Below are 17,730 nucleotides of genomic sequence, written 5' to 3' on the forward strand. Positions count from 1 at the left end.
TGAGCGCCTATTTGGAAATTTGATCTGACGTTTTCGGAGTTGTGAGATCCAGGCGATCACCGGGCGCTCATTAACCCCGTCTGGAACAGCCTTACCTCGGGTTGTCCATTTCACGTTTGCCGCTGGCTCTGATGTTTCTGTAGTGGTTAAACATGAGATATAATTCGTCTTGTGTAAATCTAACGGGTGATTCCATCCATCCATCCATCTTCTTCCGCTTATCCGGGGCCGGGTCGCGGGGGCAGCAGTCTAAGCAGAGATGCCCAGACTTCCCTCTCCCTAGACACTTGCTCCAGCTCTTCCGGGGGGACACCGAGACGTTCCCAGGCCAGCCGGGAGACATAGTCTCTCCAGTGTGTCCTAGGTCTTCCCCGGGGTCTCCTCCCAGTGGGACGCGCCCGGAACACCTTCCCGGGAAGGCGTCCAGGAGGCATCCGGAACAGATGCCCGAGCCACCTCAGCTGACCCCTCCCGATGTGGAGGAGCAGCGGCTCTACTCTGAGCTCCTCCCGAGTGACCGAGCTTCTCACCCTATCTCTCACCCTATCTCTAAGGGATCGCCCAGCCACCCTGAGGAGAAAGCTCATTTCAGCCGCCTGTATACGGGATCTTGTCCTTTCGGTCATGACCCAAAGCTCATGACCATAGGTGAGAGTAGGAACGTAGATTGACCGGTAAATCGTGATTAATATGTTTAATATTTTTAAAATGTAAACGAAAAGAGGCAGGGTTGTTGTATATTTTGTTTTGTTCTAAATATACATTCAGAGAAGATAATCAATACGTGTTGCCTGAACCACATTTGTGTGGCTATTAATGTTTAAGATTTTTCAAATGAAACGAAAAGAGGCAGAGTGGTGTTTTATAACATATTTAATCTTATTGGTGACTAAAATATACGTACTGAGATAACCAGAGTAGCCAGAGCGAGCTGAGTGACGCTTTCAAAACGCTTCTGTACCATTTGCAAAATTGCTGGACTCGCGTCCTCCCGTCCTCGGGAGTTTGTTCTTGTACTTGGCAAGTCCGAACTACCAAGGGCGCAAGTCCGAACTTTGCGTATTTGCTATTGAGAAACGCCCCAGGTATGTGTGTTGGAGCAGGGTTGGAACTAAACTCTGCAGGGCTGTGGCCCTCCAGAAAAGTTATTTACGAATGATTGTTCTTAAGAACAATCTTAAGAAAAAAGATGAGAACATTCTTTAGAGAGGTTTTTTGGAATACTAAATATTCTTATCTTTTTTCTTAAGTTAGAAAATAAGAAGAAAATAGCAGTTAAGAAAAATGTTAAAAACGTTTTTTGAATCCGGCTCAGTGTGATCTAGTTGTGAGCATGCATCCTCTGGCATATTGAGCTGTGGTGTTCATGGTGGCTATTAGGGTTTGAGTCTGGCTTGCACAATTTCACTGACTAATCTGTGTAGTGAAAATAAATTTTGTATGCACTTTTTTTTGTATATTTTTTTTTTCTTAAGATTTCACCCAAATGTTCTGTCATTATTTACTAGGGTTGCAAAATTCTGGGAATATTCAAAGATGGAAACTTTCCATGGGAATTAATGGGAATTTAAGGGAATTAACGGGAATTTATGGGAATAAACGGGAATAAACTGGGAATTTTCAAAGTTGAAGGTTGGCTCTTCATAGGGAACTTAAATATAGTTGAGGAAAGTATATTTTAGCATAATCTTGACTAAAACAAACAGATGCCATTCAAATACACTTGAATATCCAAGCCATTCCTCAATCACATGCACATAGCACACTGCTTACTGCATGGCTAGAGACCACACCCCCTACTGGCACTGTGCATGCCTCCATCACATGTACAGAAGCCTTTTGAAGCACAAGACTATTGAAGGCACACATTAGAGCCTGTGGACTAAACAAAGTGAAGTATGTTTTGATGATATTATGGGGAAATATATTTAATAAATGTTTAAATTGCAAATATCACATACAAATGTATTCATCTAGTAGATAGCAAGCTGATAAGTTAGATGCTAAATAGAGATGCACCGATTACAATTTTCTAGGCCAATTCCGATTTCCGATTTTTCATTGAGTTGTTTGACCTGCCGACACTGATTTTAGCCGATTCCGATTTAATCGCTTTTCCTTTTTTATTCAAAATATTCACAAACTTGCTAACCATGTCATCAACTAGCCTATCTGATATTCCGATTCTCAAATACGTGTAAGTGAGTGTGTTTGGTTGTTTATAAACCTTTATAAATAATCTTTACTATAACATGAGATGGGCGCCGCAATGTTGTCCTGTCAGTCGGATTTACAGCACGTGAATTAATCAGTTTCTCCCGAAATAAATGCAAGAAAGTGGCCGGTGAACTGAGAAGAATAGAGTAAACTTTATAGTTACTTCCACTATGTTTGTCTGATATGAATAACACATGTCGGCAAATTATAGGACTTCTGTTTATATTTATGCTTTGATATGTATTACATTACAATTAATTCCCAGTTAGTTCCCCTAAATTCCCATTAATTCCCATAATTCCCATTATTCCCATGGAAAGTTTCTAATATGGAATATTTCCAAAATTCCCCAGCTTAACTTCCCATGGAAATTTACCGGAAACTTTCCGGAAATTTACCGGAAATTTTCCACCCCTTTGCAACCCTATTATTTACTCACTCATTTTGTTCCAAACCCATATGACTTTCTTTCTTCCACTGAGCACAAAGGACAAAATGTCAAGACTTTTTTTCCTGCTTTTTTCCATGCATTTCCAATAAATAAGAAGTTTTTGGTGATAAACAGACTTATTTAGTAAAATCTTGACATCCAGCCTTATTCATCCTGCATTAATGATATTTTCGATTACAAATTCGCACTTTGACTTGATTTGGTTTGGAAGATTTGGTTACTTATAAATGATTAATTATGGTCTGTACCCAACACAAAGCTACCATATGACTTCTAAAAACCTCAGTCCCCCATTTATTATAATTGGATGGAAAAGAATGACCAGAAAGAAAGTCATATGGGTTTGGAATGATGTGAGGGTGAGTAAATAATGACAGGGTTTTCATTTTTGGGTGAACTATCTGTTTCAGTGATGTTGCATGGCTTGCTGTCAGATTAGTGGACTCCTGACTAATAAGAATATCCAGGCTTCCCCCCATCAAAACAAAAGGAATTTTTTTGTTTTGCAAAAGAACCTCCCTCGAGGCTGAGTCAGAGAAGAAATTTCACTACGGTGTAATTGAACACTGGGGTTTGAAATTTGCATCTGGCCAATTGAGATTCAAGAGGACGATTGAAAGTAGAAACTAAAACTAAAATCTGATGAAGGTTTTTGTTTATGTCGCCCATTCTGTGAGGCAGCAGTCTGTTGGTTTTGCTCTGCTGCTGTGCAACGCCTCACCTTTAGCTCACATCTCTGCAGGATTCAGAGGTTTAGATGTCCACCCACAATGCTTCACGCCTCAAACATTCGCTCGCTCAATTGGTTTTTGAAATAAAAGGGGTCTAGCTGGAATGATTATCAATAAAGTATTTAACCTTTGATCTACATGATGGAGGTTTTCATCTGTTCTTTTCCTTGTTTTAGCCCTGGACGAACTGGTGGCTCCTTTGATAATGAAATTATAATGATGAACCATGTCTATAAGGAGCGTTTTCCAAAGGTATGTACCGCCAAACTCGCTGAACAGATTATTACCTGTTTTTCCTCCACAAATCTGAGGTGTTGAACGTTCTCTCTGCTGTGCAGGCTACCGCTCAGATGGAGGAGCGTTTGCTGGACGTCATCAGGCACTTTTCCCCAGACAGCACCCTACCGCTGGGAGACGGAGTCCTGGGATTTATCCAGCACCAGTTGGTGGAGTTGGCCAGGGACTGTCTGGATAAATCCCAGAAGGGCCTGATTACATCTCTATACTTCATGGAGCTGCAAGATAATTTGGACAAAATGCTGCACGAGGTGAGGCGGGAATCTCTAAAAAGAACGCCTAATATTTCTAATTTATACAAGATATGTATCACTTGATGTGCAGTGGACAGCTACGCTGAAAGTAAATCCAGATATTTATTTCCGTATGAGACAAATTGTTGAATTTGGAGATGTGGTCTTCTGTACACATGTACAGAAAAGCTAAAAACAATGTAAAGATTATAGTGACATAATGGCTACATTCACCTGGTCAGTTTTTTGGACAGCCATATTTATGGAGAAATATTCATTTCAAATTGTTGCATATTGTCATGGACAGGGGCAAAACATACTTTGTGAAAAGACGTTAGTCAGTCCCACTGAAGAACCGCAGAACATTTTATCATCAACACATCTTAATCGTGCTCTGAACCACCTTTAGCAAACCCCAAGTTTGTTTGCAATCGTGCCAAGACCACCTCGATCAGGCGTTCTCGGAGCGATTGTTTTAGTGCGGATCCGATTGCCGTGTTCACACATATGCCTGAACGAACCAAACCACGGGAGAAAACGCGCCAGGTTCCGAAACAAACACTCAGGTGTGAAAGCCCCCTAAATTAAACTTGAAACTTTGAAGTAAGACTGAAATAGTATTTTCTTGCAAAACGTACTCCAGGCTCCAATCTTTGTTTTAACTCCACAAAAACATTTTCTCCAGTGTAGGAGATTTGGCCTGGCAGGTATTGTACGGACTTCGACATGTAGTATGGTTCTTATGTTTGGGCGGCACAAGTTTAAATCAGGTTTGAGTTTGGTGGTTAGTCCTTTTCATAACTATATGAAGTCATGTTCTGCTGCTTTGAAGCCGTATTCTGCTGCTTTAGCCCCTGTCAACTTGGTAACGCTGCCCTTTTCTGATTATGCCAAAGTCAACGGGTGTTCTGAAATGGTGGTTGTGGTTTGGCAGGAATATCAGGTTGACAGTGACATTAGGTCAGTGTTGGGTTCTGTCACTGGTGTTGTTAGTGTGCTGCCACTGGCTTTAAAGGGCCAGAAACATCACGCATTCTCAAGAGACTGTGACCACTTCCACTAATGAGTGTGAAATATGCCTCATTCGTTATGGTGTTTTTACACTATAAATACTAATTTTTTTATGCCTAGCAAAAAAGAGCATCTGTTAGCTGAGAGTTAGCAGCGTGTGCTCAAATTTGCATACATGTGAGTGTTTGCGAGCGCGTGTATCTGCGCGTGGCTTCATGTATAAATGTATGCGTACCCTTCAGCAGAGGTTTTGAGTAGAAATATAGATCTCCCCGTTCAAGCTCCATGCTCATCTTTGCAACTACAGGGTGTTAGTTTCCATAGCAACGCTTACGCCCACCCTGTATGTAGTGTTCAGACAACCCCAGGCAAGACTGTCAGATCGCTGCTGTGCAGTGGATGTCGTGCTCATAGATAAGGCTATTAAAGTGTTTCCCACTTCCCTTAGTCAGCGGTGCCAACACAGGCCCCTGATGCCGCAGTCATGCCGCAGTTTAACTGCTCTAACCATTCAATCATCAAACTGATGTGATTGATAGTCAAATCCTGCGGTTTTGTGTTGGTATTGGATAACATCAGTCCGCTCTACACTGATCCTCTGTCACTCTCTACTCCCTTCTGGGATCTGAAAGTCTTTGTCGGTTGACTGATATGTTGCAGAGGTCTAAAGAGCAGGTTGACCGATGGCTGACATAACGATAAAAAAAGATGTGAACAAAATGAAAAGTTTATTATCTAGCCTATAAACAGTGTTGTTGGTAGATTTGAAACTGCAGGAAGTTATCTTATCAGCCTTGGCCAATAATATTAAAATGGAACAATTTTGGCTGATATATTGGGTTATCACTACTTTAAACATGTTGCATTAATGCTGTTTGTTACAGTATATGGGAACCTAGATTAAAGTCAATTAAATGTTATCAAATGTCTCAAGTGTATAAATAGTCAATAATGTAAATGGATAACTGCAAATGATCTGAAATTATTTTAAATATGATAAAGAATAGTTGGAATAAAATATTTATTATTTAAATGTTAGAACATACTTTATTGTTTATATTTACTGTTTATAATAAGTAATTTGTACTATTTAATATCAATATGGTGTATAACTTTGTATAAGATAATAAATCTTAATAAATTAGTAAAGCTATAACATTTATTTCCAGGGTTACATCTGTATTTTTAGACTTTTGGAAATCGGTTTTATTTTTTCACAAATACCTTTTATTTTTTCTTAATTTATGAAATAATGAAACGTAACAACAATTTGAAGTTTATTCATTTTAATTTGTAGGGCCTTATGAAATGTTTTATCTTTTTCCCAAATTAATTTTTACATTTTTTCTGAATTCATGAAATCAAATTTAACAATTTATTAAAAGTTTAATTTAACTAAATTTCTGGGCCATATTAAATGTTTTGTTTTTCCCAAAATTTTGTTTTCTCTGATAAAATTTTTCTGGATTTGGTTTTAATGGTTTAATTTGATGAATTGTACAGTCCTACTTTCTGCATACAGAAATCATAGGGCTCTGCTCACTATAGTTATTTTGATTAGCGAAGTAATTGATCATTGCATTTATAATTGTATGTATTTATTAATTTCCTAAATTGTTATCATACTGTATCAAAGTTGATAATTTTCTCAAATAATTATTGAAAGTCACAATACCCCATGTTAAGCATGGCCCTTGATCATAAATAGATTGTAAATGTTGACATCTTTGCTCATGTAAACATAAGGGAGTCGGACAGCCTAAAGCTGGGCATCATTATAAAGCTCCGTGCTGCAGGGGCACAAGTCACATTCAAGTCTGAGCTAGAGAGAGAGAGAGAGAGAGAGAGAGAGAGAGACTCGCTGGCTGCAGTGCTAAAAAAGGAAACAGTTCATTGTTTTGATGTGACGGTTCGTGTCGAGTTAGAAGCATCCATGTTTCCCTCACACCCCTCTTGCAGTGGCATTTGGCTGTCTGCGAAACATGAGTCACACATCTTATCATGCTATGAGGCTCTTTAATGCTGATTTGATAGCATGTCTCCCTCACTTTGTTCAGCTTCATCAAATGCATGAAAATGCAGTAATTTTAGTTTGTCGTAGGAGTCCCCTGACCGAGCTTGATCCCTTGTTTACTCAGCTTTTCACCTAAACAACCTTACGCAAGGAGACAGCAGCTCAAGATAGATTAAACTGTTTTATGTGCTCTTGGTTTAGGATATAATATCTGAATAATGTTTCAATGTCCTGCGCAATCTTTGGATTTTGCAGTCTAATGCATGTTAAATCCAGATTCAGTGAGAATGCAGAGTTGATTAAAATTCACACAAGTGCCTGGAAAGGATTTGATCCTGTAGCACCAGAGCATAAGTAGCTCATTACCTCCCACTCCCACATCCCACAAGCCAGCAGATTCCCCTGCACAAACAAGAAATAACATTCCAGTCACTTCGCCAAATACTGTCCAGTGTTCAGGACGGACACAGTGTTCTTGTGTTATTTGATGACTAACACAGTTTGCTGCTTAAATGGTGTGCCTTATTAAATTAATTCACATCTTCAGTTTTGTGACATTTTAATTTCCCCCTGAAGTCCACTTATTATGTTAGACAACATTGCTCAAAACAGTCGTACTTTAGTTTTTCCGTTTCCACCCCGCTCTTTTTTTTTTTTTTTTTTTTTTTTTGCTACTGTACCTTTAAGACAAGTATATGTATATGACCTCTAATGATTGTTAAGGGCGAGCTAAGTAGCTGGATACTGAATAGTTATGTACACAAGGGATGTGCAAAACATACACTACTATCAGTGTTGGGAAAGTTCACTTTCTACATGAACTAGTTCAAAGTTCAGTTCACAAATTTTAAAATGAACTAGTTCAGTTCATAGTTCATACTCAAAAAAATTTGAACTAAGTTCACAGTTCCAAAAATTAACTAGTTCATAGTTCTTTTTTTCCATGTTGCTTCAAAATGATTGCCACAGCCCATATAGATAATTATTTTATCAGTTTTAACACTGAAGCCAAAGCGTCAGATTTTTCCCATCCTCACCGACCTGTCATAAAACTCGTTTAAATGATCATGACGCCAACATGCTGCTTTTTGTTTTGATTTGCAACATTAGTGATGAGTCGTAAATGAACAGTCCGTTCGTTGCGTCTGTCACGTGACAAATGAACGAAAGACTCGGAAGGTAAAGTAATTATTTATGATCCCTGTAAACGATTTTTGACTGCATTATAATGATTTCTTAATTCAGAATATGATCAAGATTGCGTAGGTGGATGTGTTCGGGGAAATAACATCATTTTTATTCATATCTTGCACATCTACTGCAGTCAGATTCACTCGTGTTCACTCTGAAGGAATCACTCACATGGCTGTGCACTTGTAATGACACAAGGATGTTAAGAGGCTAAAAGCAGGTTTAAAACTTGCCCCATTGAAGTCTACAGGGTGCAAATTTTAAAAGGAGGATAACACGGTGTAGGCAACACTGATTTTTGTCGTTGTTCTCTGTATTGACAGCACTCCAAATGTACAAAAAAATTAGCTCAATGTTAAAATTGACCGGAGTTCTCCTTTAAGGCCTGTTTACGGTGTGTTTTAGCCGGGTTTTCGCCTGGAAGGCTCTATAGAATTCTGGCACCCTATTGAACGAAGTTAAACTGAGAGAGTGTGCCGTTCACAGACACCAGAATGAACGAGTTCACAGTATCGTTCATCAGGCAGTAATACAGTACGTTCAGTTCACGTTCGGCCAAAATATGAACGAGTTCATGAACTATCGTTCAATGAACGTGTTCAGGCACAACACTGACTACTATTATGTTTGGGGTCGCTTATTTAAAAAGAAATGAATCCTTTCATTGAGCAATGATGCATTAAAATGATCAAGTGACACTTTTATAATATTACAAAAGTTTTCTATTTCAAATGAATTGTTCTATTGAACTTTCTATTTAACTTCGTTTCTAAAAAATATTAAGCAGCACAACTGTTTTCTACATTGATAAAAGAAAGAAATGTTTCTTAAGCACCAAATCATCAAATTTGAATGATTTCTGAAGGATCATGTGATACTGAAGACTACAGTAATGATGCTGAAAATTCAGCCGAAAGACTGAAACTATTGAAATTACTATAGTATAGTTCTTCGGCAATAAGCCGTCTTCTCGTGATACATTTTTGAAAGAAAGATGTAAAAAAAAAAAAAAAAAAGAGCAGCATTTTGCTTAATATATGCACTATAGTACGTATTCATTACATTTTTATTTAAAGGGGGGGTGAAATGCTCATTTTCACTCAATCTCCTGTTAATCTTGAGTACCTATAGAGTAGTATTGCATCCTTCATATCTCCAAAACGTCTTTAGTTTTATTATATTTATAACAGAAAAGATAGGCTGTACCGAGTCTTTCCGGAAAAAACCGAGCGGCTGGGGGCGGGCCGTGTGGGCGGAGCTTAGCTGTGCTAACCGATCTAACAACAACACAGAGAGACATTTGAAGTAGTTTACTCACCGCATTGCGACAGCGAACCTTTATCATTGTGACTGCTCGATCCTTAAGCATTAGACGATCTGCAAATCGTCGATCTGGGCTTTGTTTATAAAACAATCATCGTCGAAATGCAGGGAACAAAGAGTCGTGCACAACCTCCGTTGATGCTTCGAAAAAACAAACTCCATCCACTATTCCCTTAACGCTGGGTTCTTTGGGAATCTGTGCAGGGTTGTCTTGCCCTGCCAACCAAAAACCCACTTCTTTGGTGACATTGACTTCCCTAAAAGCCGAGCATAGCGCTTTGAGGTAACGTACTGCTTTCGCTCTCGTCTACGAGTGCGCGCGCGGCCGCGGTTCTTCCGGCAGAAGTGCCCTTAGGACCCATATAAGGAAATTCCGCTCTATCTTACGTAAGACAGAGCCATACTCGAAAAAAACTTTCCGAAACTTGTGACAAACCGGAAGGAGTATTTTTGGAACAAAAATACTCCTTCAAACGTACAACTTAACTTTTGAAACTTTGTCCATGTTTAGCATGGGAATCCAACTCTTTAACAGTGTAAAAAACTCAGTATGCATGAAACAGCAATTCACCCCCCCTTTAAACTTTTGTCTAATTATTTTATGGATGTTTGAATAAATCTGTCATGAAAACAAGTTATTACAGCCACTATTTAGAAACTATAAAGTATTTATATTTCAATGAGGAATTGGAGTAGAAATTGAAGTTGATATAACACGTTTTTTTCCCCTTATTTGCAATTTAAATGTTTACATACAACTGTTTTTTATGCCAGTGTTGATTTATAAAATAAATTTTTGCTTTGGCTTTCAGCTGAATGAAAACTTAAGTTTCATTGTTTGTGAAACAATTTTATTTCATGCGGTTTCAATCAACTTTTTCGGGCAAAATGTTTTTCTTTTTTTCGGCCAAATATTTTTGATTGGCTTAAATTTCGGTGCATCACAAAATATCTCTTACATAGAACTTTACCACATACATGGTACGATTTTAGGAGATCAAGACAAATCATGCAATACCCCTTTAATATAGTGTGTGTTTGTCTGTCTAAGGCTCTGGAGCGCTCTGAGAGTGAGGAGGTTTCAGTGATCACACAGCTGGTGAAGAAGATCCTCATCATCATCTCACGTCCTGCACGACTGCTGGAGTGTCTGGTGAGATTCTGCACCTACACTGATTCACAGCCGTCCCGTGAATGTTCCTAACGGCCTGACACTCCTCAAACTGTGCTCCTTATTTTTACTGTGTAGGAGTTTGACCCTGAGGAGTTCTACCATTTACTAGAGGCTGCAGAAGGTCACGCCAAAGTCGGCCAGGGCATCAAAACCGATATTCCCCGATATATTATCAACCAACTTGGGCTCAACCGAGATCCTCTTGATGGTGCGATAGCTGTCGTTTATCTCATGATGGTTTTGTTCAGAAAGCCTGTCAGTTTCTCTTTAGGCTCATTATGTTGTGTCTTTCATCTGTTTTGACAGAAGTTGTGCAGTTAGAGGAGCAGTACGACTTTGGACACACACTGACAGTTGATTCTGAAGAAACGTCTGAGGTAAAAGCACAACAAAAAGATATGGAGCATTAAATAGCCTTTCTAGGTTTCATAAGACGTCACTAACGATACATCTCTTCCTGTTGCTTGCAGCAGAATAAATCTTTACCCACACCACTACGAAGAAAACCGCTGGAGAGCGATTTTGAGACCTTAAAACTCATCAGTAATGGGGCTTATGGGTAAGCAAATCTAGGTATTCAAATCTTGATATTCTAGGTATTATCAACTGGCCGGAATTTTGAGATCGCAATAGACGCAAAGGGCTATAATGCGTTAAGAACTCGCTCAAGTACTGGGGAGCTAAACTATTTAGTGCTTTGTAAGTAATAAGCAATATTTTAAAATGTGTACAATGTTTAATAGGGAGTTTACATGGTTTACATGATTACATGATGACAGTGCACACTTGTGAGACAGGGCGAGCGTGGGTTAATGCAGATGTATTTGGAGGTGAGGTTTTGTTATTGGCCCTGGACATTTTTTGTTATTGGCCCTGGACATTTATATTTAATTGGTGTATAGGTTAATAGGGGCGCACCGGAGGAACATTTTCATTGTTCCTAGAACACTATTGTGTTTACCGGTATGTATTTTTTTGGCGTGTTCGCCCACAGGGACTGGGAACGATTTTAGTTCTTGGAATGGCTTTTGGGGGAACTAAATGAGCTCCTTCAGAGTAGGGTCTTACGTCACTGATAGTTCCTATAGTGCTGGGTTAGTGTACGCTGTTTGGCCGAATGCGCGTGAAACACCAGTACCCGCTTTTTAAAACATTTTTTTATTAATTGCAACTAAAGGATGATTTCAAGCTTTCAAATTCAAGGAATTTTCTTCACCAAAAACTACTAACTGTGAATGTGTTGGCAATTCAGTAGTTGGAGGTTAAATTACCTTAAGAATATATCAGAAAATAAAGACTTCTTGAATTAAAATGTCAAAAATAGGAGACTTTATAAAAGAGGTTTGAAATATTTCTATTTACAGTGTTTTTTTTTTTTTTTATGGTGTTAAACATCTATTTTAATCAAATATTGAAATTGAAAGTGTGTGTACACATATGTATAAATAAAAATATAAATAATATTCTTTCATGGCCCTAAACCCACCAGTCATCAGGCCACAACTCAATACTTTATTTTTTAATATGTGTTTATATGAAGGTCTGTGATGTATCTTGCTGTGTTCTCCATCTATCCTGCAGGGCTGTGTATCTGGTAAGGCATAAAGAAACTCGACAAAGATTTGCAATGAAAAAGATCAACCGACAAAACCTGATTCTGCGAAACCAGATCCAGCAGGTGTTTGTGGAGCGAGACATCCTGACATTTGCAGAGAACCCTTTTGTGGTCAGCATGTTCTGCTCCTTTGAGACCCGCAGACATCTGTGCATGGTCATGGAGTATGTGGAAGGTAAACTCAACAAAATCTGTTGTGAACATGTATGTTTAAGTACAAATTGCCATTAAACAATCAGTCAGAAATTAGACCGATTTAAAATCACCATGAAATCAAAATGGACAATTGCTGGGTTTTTTTGTGGAATTTATTGTTAGTGTTTATTATAAATGATTTATCTGTGCACATCATTATTTTTTTGTTAAATTCATGCCCTTGTATTCTTTAATCTATATATATAGTTTGAATATATTTGGTTTTATATATACATTAGTCAACATTTGAAGTGGATCAAAACCTTTCATCAAAGTTATACATGAATTTTGAACAATAGCCGTTCTTGTCTTAGGACAACTTTGATTAACTTTTTTGATCCACTTCATATATAAAATGTTTTATTAATTATTATTATTATTAATGCATGTATATGTCATAAACATGTATAAATAAATATGTCTGGGCTAAATGATCTTCAGGTGGTGACTGTGCCAATGTGCTAAAGAACATGGGCCCACTTCCTGTGGACATGACCAGGATGTACTTTGCGGAGACAGTTTTGGCACTGGAGTACCTCCACAGTTACGGCATTGTGCACCGAGATCTCAAACCAGACAAGTGAGAAAAGACCTACAAACCTCTTAGGCAACTGTGTGGAAATATAGCTTGTTAAACGGTTCTGTTAACCCTTCACAGCCTCTTGATTACTTCAATGGGGCACATCAAACTCACTGACTTCGGGCTCTCCAAAATCGGCCTGATGAACATGACAACCAATCTGTATGAGGGCCACATTGAGAAAGACACCAGGGAGTTTATCGACAAGCAGGTGGGCATGAGCACAATACTCCTTGGATACAATTTGTCAATTTTCAAGAACTGTTATTGATATTAATGTAGAGTCAATCATTATGTTGTAGGTTTGCGGCACTCCAGAGTACATTGCTCCAGAAGTGATCCTGCGGCAGGGCTATGGGAAACCCGTCGACTGGTGGGCCATGGGCATCATCCTGTATGAATTTCTGGTGGGATGTGTTCCGTTCTTCGGGGACACACCAGAAGAGCTTTTTGGGCAGGTTGTCAGCGGTGAGTTCAGATGAATGTGTTTTACAGCTGGTTAGACACAGATGTTATTAAAAGAAACAGGAAGCTTTACCAACTGCTTTAAAATGAAACCGTGATCAAAGGATTTGATACTCGCTGTTTCTTACGCAGATGAGATTATCTGGCCAGATGGGGATGATACTCTTCCTGTAGACGCCCAGGACATGATCACACGATTACTGAACCAAAGCCCGCTGGAGAGACTTGGAACAGGTGCTTTGTCTTTCATTCATTCATGCTTCAATTGTTAAGAATTGTAGCTATATATAGTTTGCACAAAAATGCAAATCATCGTGTTATTCCAAACCAGACATATGACACATTTCATCTGTGGAGGAAAAAAGAAGATATTCTGAGAAATGTCTCAAAGTTTTTTTTTTTGTTTTTTTTTCGCCAAGTCAGTGGTCACCAAAACTGTTTGGTTATACCAACATTCTTCAAAATATCTTTTATCTTCCACAGAAGAAAGTAAGTCATACGGTTTGAATGGGATGTCTGGGATCATACAAATTGCCCGCATTTACATATCCACGTGTACATGTCAGTGACACGTAATTTTCCCTCACAAAAGTTTTTTTGTGAGAACAGTTGTATTTTTGCTAAAAACTTTGCATTTTAGTCAATATAACAATGGAATTAAGCTGTTTTTGAATTATATATATATATATATATATATATATATATATATATACACACCAGAGAGTGTCCAAAACTGGTTGCACAAAACTATTGTATTGCTATAAAAATATAATAGTATGAAAAACTAACATTACCTCGAGTAGAATGAAATGACAAAAAAAATATGATATGGCCTATTTAAGTTAAAAACAAATTCTTTAGAGTTCGCTATCCTTCAAACCTCATTTATACAACTATTTTATGTAGAGATTTGGACAAGTATGACTTCCCGTGTGTTTGTAGGTGGGGCTCCAGAAGTAAAGCAGCATTTGTTCTTCAGTGGTCTGGACTGGAACGGACTCCTGCGTCAGAAAGCTGAATTCATCCCTCAGCTGGAGGCCGAAGATGACACTAGCTATTTTGACAGTGAGTTCCACTTATTCAACACAGGAAAGAGGTTCTGGGAGGTCCATAAATGCCTGGAGCAAAGCGCTCTGGAAATATCAGCGCATTCTTGTGCCTTATGCAATGAGGTGCAGTTATTATTTCTTCACTGTACTTGACTATTACCCCCTAAATCCTTTGGTTTTATTTCCTCTGTAGCACGATCTGAACGCTACCATCATTTGGCCTCCGATGAGGATGATGAAACCAATGATGAGGAGTCTTCACTAGAAATACGAGGGTTTTCTTCTTGGTCAAATCGTTTCAGCAAGGTTGGGTCCTTTTGCTGTCTGCGCATTTTGATAATGTTGAATGCTTTTTTTATTACGTGTGTGACTGAACAGTCATAATCATATTGTTTATTTCTTGTACTTGCCACTTTCTTTCACTGAAATTCTTTTTTTTTTATTTTAATCTTTAATTACCCATTTTATTTTATGTATTTTTATTTTTTTTGGAGGCAGAAACAGGCTTCCATAAACCACACATTTGATCGCATTAAATAAAGAAATAAAGAGTAGTCAGACAAATGTTTGAAATACGCACACATGAGATGAAGGCTCGTATCAGTATCACATGGGTTTTACTAGGGCTGTCACGATTCCTCAATTAAATATGAGTACTCAATTTGAAAAAATCCTGGATTGCAATTTACCCATGTCGAGTAACTGGCAAAATAACAGAAGTGGCGCATTCCACGTATGCGAATCCATGAAGCGCATTATTAGACCAAAATGTTGGTACTCAAAAGCGCTTCCTTCCATGTTTTCTGCTGCGCGTCGTTTATTTTTACCACACGTGAGCACCAGTTATGTGCACCCCTGTATATATATATATATATATATATATATATATATATGCGTTTTAATAATTGGCATGCGTGAAGGTTATGTGTGGCTCTGTTCACAGTAAATGCTGCTCCACATGAACTGTTATCATTTACATGCACGGAGCGCATCTCAAACTCCGTCTCTGCATCTGCTGTGAGGTTGGGTTACTTTACAACGTTTATTTGGGAACGCAATGTGCGCCATTTCATCAAGTTTGTAACGTAAACCATTTGTAAACATTATAAATATGCGAACTGTTCATAGCGATTTAAAAATGTGCACATTGTGATGTCCATTTAGTCTTAAGAATCACTTCTATTGTAAAAAAAGTGGCCAAACATGAAAAATTAAGTAAACATTTGAATTAAATGTTGTTTGGTCAATGTTAAACAAGGATTTGATCTGTTGTAAGAAAAGTGTAACAACACCAGGCCGTTGGCGTCCTCTGCAGACATTTGAATATAATACATAATGTACATAAGATGATTGTTCAAATACATAATATATAAACAGTGTTGGTCTAAAAAACCATATGATTACTTGTTTTGATGCTTTATTTGAACCAAATATTATTGTCTCATTGTTATTATATGTAAGGGATAATCCACAGCTATCTTAGCATAAAACGATTTTAATGCACAGGCAAAGAAGATTTTAATGTGGAGGCAAAGAACTTCTCAAAGAGAAGTGCATTAAAATCGTTTAACGCACAGCTAGCCGTGGATTATCCCGCTTATACCATGGTCATTTTGCCAGCATTGATAACTTAAGGCAGTTATTGATGTCTGCAGCGTAATATTTAACCGGAATTGACATTATTTTCGTCAGTTAAGGCTCGTTAGATCTAGCATTCTGCCCTCTTTGAATCAGACACAGAGAGGAAGTAGTGTGTAAGATTGCATTTATTTGATGAATAAATTATAGCATTTAGTTGAATGAATTATCGAGAGAGAGATTCATATCTGCATCTGTTCAGCTTCTCTATTAATAATGAAGCTGTGAGTTTAATTACTTCAAAATGGCAGTGTAACCCCTAGTTTATGAGAAACATAATGTAGCAATTCATTAGCGAAGCTGTTTTATTACTAAAATTCACAGGGCAGCGTTAAGTTTCTGTTCGCCTCCCTGAATGTTTCTGTGTGTGCGAAGCATGAACTCTGGGCGAGTGGCGGATGTACGTTTCAATGAAAACAGTGCATTAATATAAAATGGTGAGTAAACTGACTTGGTACTACCTGTGCATTAAATGTTTTTTTTGCACACCTTCCAGCCAATCCGAATCGAGTATTCAGACAGACCATGGTATAAATGTTTCAAGTCATTTTAAAGGCTTAGGTCTTTGCTTAGGTCTATTTTTATTACCACGAAAAAATATCCGATTACTTGATTAATCGTCAAAATAATCTACAGATTACTCTATTACCAAAATAATTGTTAGTGACAACCCTAGTTATACCTTTTAATAAATTAATCATGGGTGGTACATATAATATTTCTATAATAGCATCTGTAATTAAACTTGTTTTTTTTAAAACAAGACCCATGTTTTTAAGTGACCCAGCTAAACATGGGAAAAAATTTTCTGTTGTGTGGCCATTTTTCTCTCTCTTTCTCTCTGACATTTCTTATCCATAATTGTGTAGGTGTACAGCAGCACAGAGCACCTGGCCACCCCGTCCCTGAGCTTCTCCTCCGACCGCAGTCACAGTGAGGAGATAGAGGACCGGGCAGACACTCACTCTCCTGGAGAGATCCGACGGCAGGCCTCCACTGGAGACAAGAGGCTCTCGGCTCAGAGGGCAAGGTGCGAATCGAGGAATCAAGAAATGTATTCAACCCAAAATAAAAATTGTCATCACGTGCCATTACAAACCGATGGAACATATTATACAATACAAAAAAAGTTATAATAAATAGACATTTATTAAAAAAATAAAAACTATACCCATTATAGTATTAAGTTCTGGTTAGAAAATTATTCTACTTATTGCATGGTTCTCTGAAATGCATGATTCTGATCAGTTGCGACATTCCGAGATCAGTTATTCCCCTGTAATGATAGTAATTCTGTAATATGATCTCTCGTCTGGGTATGTGAGGCCAGTGCTTCTTTCATTTCCCTCTGCAGACACACTCTCATGTTATTTAAATGTAGCTGCTGCCATCTTGAGCCACAGTTTTTTACTTTACTTACTTTAAATTAGGATTTCAGTATTAGTAATTGGCATAGGTAATATTTTTGAAGTGTTCGTCTTGTTGCCAAAACGTATGTTTTGTACACTCGAATGCATTATAAGAATAAACAGGTAAGAACTAGAAC

The 17,730-nt window shown here is 38.1% G+C and overlaps 1 protein-coding gene across 7 annotated transcripts in view; it reads left to right on the top strand.

The window, feature by feature from the left end:
- Positions 1-17,730, top strand: part of mast3b (microtubule associated serine/threonine kinase 3b) — a 39,489-nt gene that overhangs the window by 13,608 nt on the left and 8,151 nt on the right. For all 7 annotated transcript variants that reach the window (XM_079858371.1, XM_079858376.1, XM_079858370.1 and 4 more), the window contains 14 exons: positions 3,576-3,651; positions 3,738-3,947; positions 10,520-10,621; positions 10,718-10,850; positions 10,949-11,019; positions 11,113-11,201; positions 12,224-12,432; positions 12,894-13,032; positions 13,111-13,243; positions 13,335-13,500; positions 13,630-13,731; positions 14,440-14,562; positions 14,740-14,852; positions 17,054-17,214. In XM_079858371.1, the coding sequence (XP_079714497.1) occupies positions 3,576-3,651; positions 3,738-3,947; positions 10,520-10,621; positions 10,718-10,850; positions 10,949-11,019; positions 11,113-11,201; positions 12,224-12,432; positions 12,894-13,032; positions 13,111-13,243; positions 13,335-13,500; positions 13,630-13,731; positions 14,440-14,562; positions 14,740-14,852; positions 17,054-17,214 (1,827 nt within the window). The remainder of the gene's footprint in view (positions 1-3,575; positions 3,652-3,737; positions 3,948-10,519; positions 10,622-10,717; positions 10,851-10,948; positions 11,020-11,112; positions 11,202-12,223; positions 12,433-12,893; positions 13,033-13,110; positions 13,244-13,334; positions 13,501-13,629; positions 13,732-14,439; positions 14,563-14,739; positions 14,853-17,053; positions 17,215-17,730) is intronic.

Source organism: Squalius cephalus (genome assembly GCF_949319135.1).
Source record: "Squalius cephalus genome assembly, chromosome: 22".
Classification (NCBI taxonomy): domain Eukaryota; kingdom Metazoa; phylum Chordata; class Actinopteri; order Cypriniformes; family Leuciscidae; genus Squalius; species Squalius cephalus.